The sequence below is a fragment of the Podarcis melisellensis genome (assembly GCF_964234715.1).
Source record: "Podarcis melisellensis genome assembly, chromosome: 5".
Lineage (NCBI taxonomy): Eukaryota > Metazoa > Chordata > Lepidosauria > Squamata > Lacertidae > Podarcis > Podarcis melisellensis.
The window spans coordinates 62,234,496-62,247,637 of NC_138537.1; the positions used below are offsets into that span (position 1 = coordinate 62,234,496).

General features: G+C 40.1%; 1 protein-coding gene across 6 annotated transcripts in view; it reads left to right on the forward strand.

The window, feature by feature from the left end:
• Positions 1 to 13,041, forward strand: part of BLNK (B cell linker) — a 103,128-nt gene extending 90,087 nt beyond the window's left edge. For 5 of the 6 annotated variants that reach the window (XM_081912748.1, XM_081912746.1, XM_081912747.1 and 2 more), the window contains 11 exons: positions 1,771 to 1,813; positions 2,350 to 2,383; positions 2,713 to 2,785; positions 3,207 to 3,237; positions 3,663 to 3,705; positions 4,891 to 4,969; positions 6,653 to 6,684; positions 6,888 to 6,967; positions 8,223 to 8,306; positions 9,443 to 9,598; positions 11,435 to 13,041. In XM_081912748.1, the coding sequence (XP_081768874.1) occupies positions 1,771 to 1,813; positions 2,350 to 2,383; positions 2,713 to 2,785; positions 3,207 to 3,237; positions 3,663 to 3,705; positions 4,891 to 4,969; positions 6,653 to 6,684; positions 6,888 to 6,967; positions 8,223 to 8,306; positions 9,443 to 9,598; positions 11,435 to 11,554 (775 nt within the window). In that variant the 3' untranslated portion in view covers positions 11,555 to 13,041. The remainder of the gene's footprint in view (positions 1 to 1,770; positions 1,814 to 2,349; positions 2,384 to 2,712; positions 2,786 to 3,206; positions 3,238 to 3,662; positions 3,706 to 4,890; positions 4,970 to 6,652; positions 6,685 to 6,887; positions 6,968 to 8,222; positions 8,307 to 9,442; positions 9,599 to 11,434) is intronic. The other variant, XR_014168640.1, reaches the window with a different exon arrangement.
• The last annotated feature ends 101 nt before the right edge of the window (positions 13,042 to 13,142 follow it).

The window sequence follows — 13,142 nt, forward strand, 5'->3', positions numbered from 1 at the left end:
TTCCCCTCTCAGATCTACAATTCCCAGAGTTGGGAACTAGGGTTGGATTTGCTCTCTGCATTTTTCTTGAAGCTGTTGAGCAGTGATAATCGTGTCCACTGTCCCCCTAGAAGCTCGAAAACCATTTTGGGATTCAGGAAGAGAAGCCTTGGATATAGTTAGGAGATGGTTTGCTAAGATCCTTGCAAGAATTTTGCCAGCCGCAAGTAATAAAGAGATGCCTCAATAGTTTCTGCAGTCTGCTCTATCACCCTTTTTAAAACGGTTGATAATTTTGGCATCCCTAAAGTCTACTGGAATCTCCTCACTCTCCCAGATTTTTTTTATGATCTTGTGAAATTGTTCTACAAGTTCAGTTCCACCCACTTTGAAGAATTCGGCAGGTATGCCATCAGGTCTGCTGGTTTTGTTGATTTTCATTTGGTTAATAGCTGTACACAACTCTCCCAGATTTGGAGATACTGCAAGCTCATCTCTAATTTGTTTTGTGGAATTCGTGAGAGGACCTCAGCAGTTATGGGGGGAGTTGTGGTTATGGAGATGCTGGTAATGTTCTTTCCAGCGCAGTGCAATAGCTTCTTTATCTTTTAGAAGTGTGGCATATGCATATGGGGAATATGCAATGATTTATTGGTCCATAGATGGTCTTTGTAGCTTTAAAGAAACACTCTGCATCATGAGTGTCGGCTAAGTGCTGGACTTCTTGAGCTTTTTTTATCCACTAAGTGTTCTTTAGTTCTCTAGTTCTTCTTTGAACCTTAGCATTGGCATAGGTTTTTTTCTTAGTGGCGCAGTTCTATCTCTTTGGCAGATCTGAAAGGCCTTTCTTTTCTTGTCAATAATGTGTTCAATCTCACTATCATTGTCCTCAAACCAGTTCTGGTGTTTCTTGGTTTGGTGTCCAATAGTTTGTTCACAGGCTGCAATAATGGCGTTATCAGGGAACTCTGAAAGCAGATGGACCTGCAGAGTTGTTTGGAAGCAATCTCACTTAATAGGATCTTGAAGGGCTTGAGTGTTCATTTTGTGCCTTGGTTTCCTTCCTTGAAGCCTGTGTTGAGGTATAATCTTGATAGCCATCATGGAATGTATTAATCAGTGATCTGTCCAGCAGTTGTCGGCACTCGTCATAGGAGAACATCACGGTGATCTTCAGCTCAGACAATTACATAGTCTAAGAGGTGCCAGTGGTTCGACTGAGGGAGGCTCCATGATGTTTTAAATTAATTTTTTTGTTGAAAGAGTGTGTTGGTAAATAACAAGGTTGTGCACTGCACATATAGTCAAAAGTAAGATTCCGTTCTGGTTGCTGTTGACAGTTCCTTCTTTTCCAATAGTCCCAAGCCACAGATCAAAATCTCAACCAACTCTTGCATTAAAATCACCCAGAAGGATAATTTTCTCCTTAGGCATCTCTGATAGGAGGGCATCCAGCGGAGAATAAAAAAATTCTTTAATGTCTTCATCGATATCCAGCGTTGGTGCATAAGCACTTTAAAATAGTAGCCTGTTGGTTTTTGGTGAGTTTTATTCAAAGGGTTGAAAGTTGTTTAGTGCTGACATAACAGCACTAAATGTCAGACATCTCTGCTTTACAGGAAGTCCAGTAGTCTCTCTCTCTCTATATATATATATACACATAGTTCATCCTAATCAGCGTGCTCGCTACAACAAAAGTTTCAGGTGAAACTGAAATTATAGCAAAGCAGATAATTACTATTACAATTAAGAGCAAAAAAGTTTGATTGAAACATTTTATATGCTTTCCAGAAATGTTTTGCCACTTCCTAGGAACCGGCCTCCACCAAAAATTGTAAGTTGTTAACCACCTACCTAGTTTGAAAGGCAATTCCTTGCTGTTGCTTGAGGGACAGAAAACCAATTGCCTTCTGATTGTTGTGGAGAAGCAAGTCCTGCCTGTAGGCTTCCCATTGGCATCTGATTGGCCACTGTGGATAATAGACTGATGAACTAGATACATCTTTCTTCTTATCTAGAAAGCTTCTTTTTATGTTGTGCTTTGAACTAACGAAGATCTTCACCAAAGGATTGGAAAATGGCATTTCTTTTTCTTCCAGTTTTGTCTAAATAATTTAGGAGAGCACATCTCCTCTGATTAAGATATTTGTTGGCTCAGAATCCTTCTCTGATTGTTCCTTCAGTTTTCTGTGGTTTCATAATCTGGCTTTTCTTATTAAGTAAATGTTGTTATTTATGTGCCCAACACATTTTGAGCCTTCATCACTGATACTAAGTTTGTTTCAGAGGCCCAGAGAAGAATTTTTAGTATGAAATACTCCTTATCAAAAATTTAGTACCAAAATCTGACAACTGTTATTTTGATTTCAGGAACCTGATAGCCTCGGAATACAAGATGAAGACAGTAAGTATATTCTGCCCTGGACACAATTGAGGGGCCTTTTGTACTATGACTGGAGGGCATTGAAAGCCACTCTAGCACCAAATTTCATACCTCCCCCTTCATTCCACTTAGACTGAAATCCTAAGAGACTGGGGCTACATTCATACATCTGCACTGTTAATATTCTCTGTGTATCTAATGCATATATTTCTGTGGCATATGTATTTCAACCTCCAGATGTTTTGCACTTCTACACCTATCATTGCTGGGTATTGGCTATGCTGGCTAGAGATGATGGAAGTGTAGTCCAAAAAAGCGGGGGGCACTAAACATTGTGTCTGGATTTTCAGATCTCAGCAGCAACAGTGCTCCAGAATTCAAGGCTCCTTCTGCTACAGTCCCATCTCCATTTCCACGGATTCCGTAAGTTATAAAAAGATGTTACTTTAGAACTGTTCCATGTACTCTCAGCATGTACTGGAGGCAGTAATGTAGAGGCTGTCCTATGGATTAAACCCATTATATAAAGGACCCCACTGGATTCTTTTTAAAATGCTCATCACCATTAAGCCGAGCAACATTAAAGTTGGGTTTCCATGGGCTGGATTCCCCACTTCTAAGAGGGCTTTCCTGTCTCCCTGTTCCCACTGCAGTCCTCTGTAAAGGCTCTCGGAAGGTCTAAGGATCTCTCAGGCATGGCACTTGATGTGGCAGGTGGGGCTGGAGGAGGAGGAAGGGGGGTGGATTCCCCTTGTGTAAACCAAAATGCTTTTCACTCATGTTGTGACACTTTTGCCTCCGAGCTTATGAATCACATGCAATAACTCTTTTTTTTTCCCTGCAGAAAAAAATTACCAAATCCAGCACTGCCATCAGTAAGTTGATTTTGATTTTTAAAATATTATTACACATTGAATAATAAATGAGAATACAACAAAACTTTCAATCGTTCCATAATACTAAACAGTGCTTAACACAACCATTATCCTAAATCAGCCACGTTGTTCCAATTTCTCGACGCTAAATGGTAAAGAGGCTATTTGTACAGTGAATTTTGCTTCCGCTGACAACCAAATCCTCAGTGTGCTACTGAACGGAGCAGAAATTTATTACAGCTAATTGCTGTGGCAGATATTTGGTGCTTCTCTTCTTACAAAGTACTTCAGTGCCTAGCGAAGGATATCCTCTACCACAAGCCTAGAAGGGAGCAGGGATCTCAGTCAGTTGTGATGTCAGATCACTGGTCGAAGGGCATTTTACCACACAATCTTAACCCAATTTACTTCCTGTGTCCCCGTAGAAACCAAGCCTCCCTGACAGAGACCACCTAAATGTTATTGAAGGTAAACTACTTCTACTGTTCAAACATTTGTCTACCATTTTCTTATTAATAATGCGTAAAACTCTGTAGTGCTGCACGGCCACATACACTATTGAATCCCACTCAAGGCAGGATTGATTTTGTCTAACTCTTCTACGAAAATTCAGATGGGGGTAGACAGTAGCTCAATGGCATAGCAAACGCCTCCATAGCATCTCCAGTGAAAAGACCAAATAAGAGAAGATGTGGAAGACCTCTTCCCAAGTCAATGGAGGACTGCTTCCAGCTAGGTTAGAACATATTGGGCTAGATGGAACAACAGCCTGACTACTAGAAGGCATTTCCCTCTATTCCAAGAGAGCTTTTGCAAAGTAGAATCAGCAAGGTATTTACAACCACATCCAATTACTAGATGTACCAACCAGCAATGTCATCGTCTCCTAAAGTGTTTAGTATGTATTGACTGGATTTGTGCTATAGGGTGGGAGGCGGTGCAAGTAGATTGGTCAGTGGTCTATTGGGGGTTCACCAGTCAGTGATCTGCTGATGGACCATCTCCTGCTTGCTGGGCTTCTTGCAAAAAGTGCTGAACTCAGTCTACATACTCCAGGTCATGAAATCTGGACTAGTAAAACCTGTTAAAGAGAGCCTGGCTATTCACTTTTGCTTTGCAAATTTATCAAGTGCATGTGAACCATGCGGATTCTCAAGACCACCACCAAAGTCTGAAGTCAGCTCTGGCACAGTGCACTGTGCACCCATCTCATTCTGCTCATTTCAACAAGGTGCAATGGAATTGGTAAAAAGTCTCGCTTCGTTGCATGGTGTTGAGCAAGTGGTATCCAGTTTCCCTTCCACCTGTACATATAATGCCACTCTGGTTGTAGAACTGAGGACTGAAAGCCTGAGAAGCCCGTTTTACTCTCCTCTTCAGGATTGTACCTTATATCACTTTATAGCCAGAAAATGAATGATGTGTAATATAAGGCACAATTCAGATGAAGATAGCAAAACCAGATTCTCAGCAGAGAGCAGATGAAGGACTAAAAGCTGTTGTGCCTTGACCTTCGCTAGTTGCAGCTGCAGCACAGCAGAAAGTGGAAGGTCAAATCACAAGGTAGTGTCCTTGCCGCTCATGCAAGCTGAGCTACACAGTATGTCACCAAGGGCAACCGAGACCCATTTGCATCTCTTTTTCCAAATGTAGATAAACCTATACCAGCTGAACGCCGGCGCGTTTCCAATCATGATATCCCTCTTCCACCCATCCCACCCAGCATCCAAAAGTAAGCACATAATTTGCTTTAGTTTTTTCATTTTTGCTACTGAGTTATGATCTGCTGGTTTCAAAGTCTAGAAAGATAGAGAATCCAAAGTAGGTACAACTGATTATTAGGCAAGAGGTGAAATTAGGTACAAATGTCTTCCTTAACAATTTGCACATTAAATCCTCATAGATGAGCACACTGCCATGTATTTGTATTGGGACCCTGATCACCAGTGTAATCACTGCCTTTGCCTTTCCCCCTCAGAAGAGGGGGAAGTGAGCTTTGGAGCACCTAAAATTAAAGAGTAAAAAAACAAAAAAATATCCCAAGGTGCAAGCATAATACAGTGGTACCTCGGGTTACATACGCTTCAGGTTACATACACTTCAGGTTACAGACTCCGCTAACCCAGAAATAGTGCTTCAGGTTAAGAACTTTGCTTCAGGATAAGAACAGAAATTGTGCTGCGGCAGTGCGGCAGCAGCAGGAGGCTCCATTAGCTAAAGTTAGGTTCAGGTTAAAAATAGTTTCAGGTTAAGAACGGACCTCTGGAACAAATTAAGTACTTAACCCAAGGTACCACTGTAAAAGTCAAGAAAAGTAGTTTTAACCAGAGGAACAGCATGTGAACTCCAAAATTTGTAACACTGTTTCATAACCTCCTGGCAACGTTGCGCAAGTTGGAGTTTCAGTGCTATTACTTGAGGAAACTATTGACAATTGAGAAGATGCCCCTCTTTTCTTTGCGGCAAATATTTCCAGCAGTTGGGCAGGCATCACCAGCAAAACATAATGGATTGGATCTTAACAACTGTTCTTAACTCCTCCCAACTGCAGCTCTGCATCCTTTTCTTCTACAAGCAAAGCATACAACAGGCTGTAGTTAGAAAAGAGAATTGTGCAAGTAGAGCTGCCTTCTGCTCACACTAAGGTTCTGTGGATACAACCACTGTCTTTATTAACAGCAGACAGGGGATCCTGCAAGGGCTTGAGTACTTTCTTCTCAAAGATAACCAGGAATAAACCAGAGGAGAACATTTCCTTAGGAGTATAAAGGATGTATAAGTTTCCCCGAAGGAAAAAGCATGTTGGAAGGACCTTGCTGGACTTCCAGCATCCCATTCTCAAAGTGCCAGCCAGGTTTCTGTAAGAAGCCCACAAGCAGTACCCAAGCGCAACAGTAATCTCACCACTTACGTTCCCCAGTGTTGAAAATTATACTACCTTTGGTACTGGAGTCAGTACACAGCCATCATGACTAGCAGCCATTGAGAGCTTTCTCCTCCATGAATTTGTCAGCCATTGGTAGCCACAGTGAGTTTGCCTAAGCCAGGCATGCCAAGTCCATTTCGGGGGGCCTAATCGAGGCTGCTGGTCGGTTTAATCCAGCCCCCATGGCAGTTTATTTCCTGGGGCAAAGCCCTAAAAAAACCTCAACAACTTCAATCCTAAAAAAAGGCCAAAAAAAAGGCCCTTCACTTCATCAAATCTGGCCCTCTTTGAAAAAAGTAAATAAACTACCACAGTAAGCTCTTTACAGTAAATACCACCCTTTTTGCTGCTTTGTAGTTTTCTTTATTCCCTGTACGGCTTTCTCCTTTTCTGGTTAAAAGAAATGGTGAGCAAAATGCAGTTCCCTCACTTAACTCAGTTGCAACGTGTAACACCGCCCTGCATTTCCTCAATTTCTGTTTGTTTCAGACCGCTGCCTCCGAAGCCAGCAACGCTGCCAAGTAAGCCTTCCTTCATTTGACTTAAGTTGGGGTGGGTTTCCAATTCATGCATCTTCAGCACGATTAAGGAAGATTCCTCTCACACTGTCTTTATGACTGGCGTGACAGCAAAGGCAATAGGCAAAGGGGGCTGCAATTTTACATAACAGAGCCCTCTCTTGTTTAAACATGGAATGTTACAGGTTGCCTTGTATCTTCCCTAGGACTCCCAGAACCTGTGAACCGCACCTCATGTGCTCCACGTAGTAGTAGCCTGCAAGGTGGTTCTACTGCAGCAGAACAGGTACAACACTATTTAAATTCATTTTTAAAAAGAGGGAGATTGGAGAGTGTGTTCCACAAACGTTTGGTCAAGATATAATACAGCCGTAGGGAATTTCCAGGCCCCGGGCCTAAGCAGCCTCCCCATTTAGCACACTAGGCTGTTTCAGCCAAGTCACACTCACCTACCTTACAGCTGATGTTATATATTATGTCAGGTGTGGGGCAGGTAAAAACTCAGCTGGACAGAAAGGGAGGTTTGCAAGTGCCAACGATAAACTGGTTGTCAGCACTTGCAAAGTGCTGTGCCTGTGTCCACCTGGGCAAAAATGGGTCGTCGTGACATCAGGTGATAAGACAGGTGGGCAGCCTCACCCACCTGTCAAACTAGACATGCAGGGAAGAGGTACAACAGATTCCTCCTATTATAAAATGCCAGTCCTCCATTAGGTCCTTCTGCCAGTTCACCACAGACAAAAAGAATCTTTTAAAACAAATAACCTGTTTAACATTCATTTCCTTTATGAGGAGTTAAATCTGTTGCAATTACCATACTCGGTGTGTGGTCTGAAGGCATGTAAGGCCACCCTAGCAGAAACTAAGCAAGTGTAGGTCTAGATGGGAAGCCTCCTGAGGACCACATAGGTAGGTCGTCTTGTGTTCCATGATAAAAGAAAGGTGGTTAACAAAATGTTAGGAAATAACAGTAAATACAGCAGAAAGGTGTGTGGGAACAACTGATAGCCACACAATTAAGTAAGGGATATAAGCTCTTTTGTCATGAATTCTGCAACCTACATTTAAAAACTCTTCATAACCTGCATTTTAAAAATAGAACAAAGGTTATTTCATGAATAATTCTGAGAGTACGAAATATATACACTTGTGAACGTCTCACTGTGAGGTTACAGGGAACCAGGCAGAGGGCCTTCTCGGTAGTGGCTCCCGCCCTGTGGAATGCCCTCCCATCAGATGTCAAGGACATAAACTATGTGACTTTTAGAAGACACCTGAAGGCAGCCCTGCATAGGGAAGTTTTTTATGTTTGATGTTTTATTGTGTTTTCATTTGTTGGAAGCCACCCAGAATGGCTGGAGAAACCCAGCCTGAAAGCTAGGCAAATGCTGGTTCATTTATAAATTTATACATTGCCTCTTCATTCATATATGCTTCTGGTCTTAAATATGCATTCCGATCTTAACATGGTTTGTTAAGGCAATATAGCAAATAAGTGCTTTTTTTGAGTGTGCAGATGGAAATGCTTCTCCTTTTCACAGGATGCCAGCGTTCATGGTAAAGCATGGTTTATGGCTTCAAGTGATCGAAAAACAGCTGAAGATGCATTATACAAATCAAACACGGTAAAAAATAATTTTCCAAACACTCATAGCTTGTCATAACTCCTTAGAAGTATAGAAGGGGAACAGAATTTGAAATTTACAAAATAAACATCAAGAGGCATATTGACGGGAACAAATGATACTAGTTACAGGCTTTTCATACAATATAATTTGGGAACAATGATCCCAGAGCGCTCTTTCACAATGCATAATTCAGCCAGCTTGTGCAAAGATTAAACCATTCCAAGTCTCTTAAGGCTGAGGGGTTCACTGCAGGCTGACACAGAGTAATGGGATAGAATTGCCACCTTACTGATCTTGTAATGTAAGTTTACCATAAAGGCAAAAATGCACATTAGACCATGTAAGGGATGAAAGGAAGGAACCACCAAAATAGGGATCTAATCATTCTTATTTGCATCTGTTTAAATTGATGGACCCATTCTGTTCTACAGGAAAGAGTCTTGTAGAACCTTTAAGCATGAACACATGTATTATGGCACATGTATTATGGCATGTGCTGTCCTGGACTTTGCTCCATTAGCGAAGTATTATCCGAAGTTGCAATTCCATAGGTACATGGTTAGATGCGATGAAAATTTATCCTGATGTAGAACCTGTCACGAAAAACTGATTTTCCAATCTGGGAAAGGAACCAACTTCCTAACCATAGAATCCTGCATTCTAGAACAGAATGCAATATTCTTAACAAATTCTACACACACACCCTTTCTCTCTCTCTCTCTCTCTCTCTCTCTCTCACACACACACACACACACACACACACACACACACACAAAATTATCTTGTCACATTCTGTAGAAAAAGGCCAAAGGCCATTTCCTCACTAGCACATGCAACACTAGCATAAGCTATATATAATAATTCAGATACAATAATGCAGTTTGCCTCGGAGACTTTTAATCACCATTGATGTTAATTGTGAAGGTAAACAATAGACTTTTTCCAAGGGAACTGGGTAGACACCAAGAGGGATGAGAAAACTGGAATACCCCCATGCTAGTATTTGGGAGAGCTGCACATTAGCTAGCATTTTTCAGTCTGTTAAGATCTTAGGAAAGGAAGGGTTACGGGGGGAAATGAATTTCTGTGTTATGAACCCTCATTAGTATTTGTTTTTCATATATGACTTCTAGGATGGATCTTTCCTAGTAAGGAAGAGTTCAGGACAAGACTCAAAGCAACCATATACACTTGTTGTGCTTTATAACAAGAGAGTATATAACATCCCAATCCGATTTATTGAATCAACAAGACAGTATGCTCTGGGCAGAGAAAAAAGTGGCGAAGAGGTAGGTGATTGCATTTCTGTTTTATTTGGATGGAAATTTTAGTTACATTGCTTCTGGGCATGATAATGTATAAAAAGAAAATCTTTTTTAAAAGTGATTTAACTATTACTTTTCTTACACATTAAACTAAACAGAAAAGGAGGTGATTCAAATCCAAACGAGACCTAATTAAAATGTGAGTGCAGTTCTTTTTAACAATCAAGCCCTTCATTAAAGAACTCCCACTGGGAGCTCCTAACCGTAGCTTTCCCCTTAAAGACAATAAAATGAAAAGCACACCAAAATACTATCATTTATCCAAACTGTAGGGATGTTGTGCAGGTGAGGGCTTGTGGGGATGATAACAACTTAATTGAATGGGAGACAGATACACACAATTCCCACTTGTAGGCCACATCCCTTCAAGCTATGAAGAAAATAGCCAAACAGATCCAAAGATGTCTTATCTTATTCTCTCGGAACAGTTGCTTTACACTTTGCTTTGTGCTAGAATATGAAACTAAGCCCACAGAGGGGGAAACAGCACTATTTGAACTTTTCTGCTAACCTTTACATAAGTGGGGCAGCACTCAACACTACATTAATTTTGCTTTTGAGTGGGATTCAAGCAATCATTAATTAGCAACTTCATAAAATTGACTGTACAAAGGACATTACTGGATTTAACAACCGCCGTAATGTGTCATGCACCGTCGATCCAATTTTACTCTTATGTTTCAGAAGATTTTAATTAAACTCCGCTGATTCTGAAAGTTCTGACCAGTACATATTACTGGTCAGGCAACTACGGTAATTTTTGCCCCCCTACCCACCTCCCAAAAAAGTGTGCATTTAATGTTTTGGGATTATATTGTAATAAAAGCAAGTGTGTATATTGTCTTCTCACAAAACTGGAAAATTAGTCAAAGTATCCACTGTTAAATCAGAGAGCTCAACAGTATTGTTTCATATTTTTAATTCTTTCTTGGGGCTAGCCTTTATATTTGTGCTAGCACAGTAGTAGTACACATTGCAGCCTAAGGCTGCAATCCTAACTGTATCTACTCAGAAATCCCACTCAATTCAATGGGGCTTTCTCCAAGTAAAGAATGCAGCCTTTAGTCTTTTTTAAAAAAGCTAAACTTAAAAATACTGAATGTCCTTGAAATGTTAAAAACTTTACTGTACTACCCCATACGAAAGATTATCCTTTCACTCCGAAGAGAATGAAATGACATTGTTGAGTTCTTTTGATTGATATTTCATCTTTAAATTTTAAGAGGTATGTTTTTAGTTTTTGTTTTTTATGAAACGTGGAAGTGTGTTTTTCTTCAGTCTGTCATTAAATTTAAGACAAAATGTTAATTCATAGCATTTAGTTTCCAGTGTCATGAGTAAAATTTTGCTCTGCTTCATCCACTTTTTAATATGACTCTCAATGGAGCCTTGTAAAACCAACACAAGTGCTGGAATGAGCCTGCTAAGCTATAAGCATGCACGCACGTGCGCACACACACACGTGTGTGTGTGTGTGTGTGTGTGTGTGTGTGTGTGTGTGTGTAACTCGAAAAATTAGAATATTGTGGAAAAGTTCATTTATTTCAGTAATTCAACTTAAAAGGTGAAACTAATATATGAGATACTTATGACAAGCAAAGCGAGATATGTCAAGCCTTTATTTTTTATAAATGTGATGTTTATGGCGTACAGCTGATGAAAACCCCTGTATTATAATCAAAGTTTAGTTGTTGTTTTTTACCCAAATCTTGATGATTCAGTTTTTGGCTGAATCAGCAAGATTTGTGTTTTCATCCACGTTGAGTAAGCCATCTTGAACTCTTTGTTTTCCCAATCCAGCACTTCAACAGTGTGGCTGAAATAATAGAGAATCATCAACGGACTTCTCTCGTTCTCATTGACAGTCAAAACAACACAAAAGACTCAACCAAACTGAAATCTATTGCTAGAGTATCATAACTGCACTGAAGATCCACGGGGGGAAATCTTCCAGCCCTTATCTTCTGAGAATTTAAGATTGAGCATCTTAATAAGCATGAAAAGCTTTCTCCAAAAGCTTTACACCAAGCACCATAGCCTGAGAAGACCACACAATGTGTAAGAAGAGAAAGAGAGATTTTATTTGATATAGTTACCCAGTCTTTGAATAACCTACTGGTTGGCTAAATGATGAAGGGGCAATTTTACAGTCACATCAGCCTCTAAGTTGTTATGTACTTGAATGTACTTAGGTACTTTAAAGGTGTTCCAAGTTCAGGTAAAGTATTCCTTGACATGCGATATATTCAGAAGAAGTGTACTAGCTACATCTTAACTGTTCTTAAAGCAACTTCTTGGGGAAATTCACATTTGTTAAACCAGGATGTCTACGACAAAATGAGCCATCATGGAACAAGCTAAAAACTGGACCTTTTTCCCCTGGGACAGGTCTAAAAGTTCAGTTCTATTTAATGTAATGCAGCAGATTTGTATTGGCTTCAACTGTGCTAGTTGAGAGTATTGTTACATGTTTATTAAATGTACATATAAATAAGAATATAAAAAGCCTATGATAGAGTATAGTTCTATGGAATTGTGACTGAGTGTACTTGTTGTAATCTTTCACATTTAAAGTACAACTTACCTACCTCTCAAATTCTATTAAAATGGGACATAATCGCACACCTCTGCTTTTTTAGAAATGGGTAACAGGCAGATTCCTTGTGCTAATGATTTTACTGATTGTAGGCATGCAGCCATCAAGGTTAGACTTAAGTTTGGAATTTTAGACTGTGCACAATTTAGGACAGATGGGTATAAAATGAAAGTCTAATCATTAACTGATTCTTGCGGGGAGGGGGGTGTATTTTCCTCCACCACAGAATTTAAGACAAGATAGAAGGCACAACTTTGTAGTGAAAAACATTATGGCTTGGATCCAGCAAGGTAGCCATTGTGGTTATGGAGCTTTTCCTATAATTAGCAAAGAGAGCTCTGTGCATTTCTTGCCTTCTGTCAGTGAAACTAGAGTTGAGATTTTGCTCATTTTCCAAAGGACAACCCCCTTATTTCTAATCAATGGCCTTATTCCCCACCTTCCTTTTCCTCCCAGATATATTTTGCATCACTTGCATTTTACTACACCCCAATTGTTATCTAAATAATTTTCCACTTGATTCTATGAGTTATGCTAACACTCTAGAATTTTTTGGACACAGAACACGTAGCTTGCCTTCCTGTTACTTCAAAACTGAGTCTTTTTCTTAAAACTCCAATTTCTATAATACAGTGTTTCTAAATGAGAATTGACAGCAAAGACCTGGGGTCACGTTTTTTGTCAAAGCTCTGATAACTACTCTCCTTCAGAAGGGAAATGTATTTCTGCTCAAAACTACACGCTTGTATGATTGTATAGCCAAATGATTTTCAGCTCTCATCTCAAGGTGAATAAAGGTAATTGAACAATGCCTCCAGCACTATCCTAATTAAACCCAAGCCCAATTTCAAAAGTCCTTTTCTTCCAAATCACAGTAAGTCGTGCTGGACCTACACAGGATATTATGGTTAA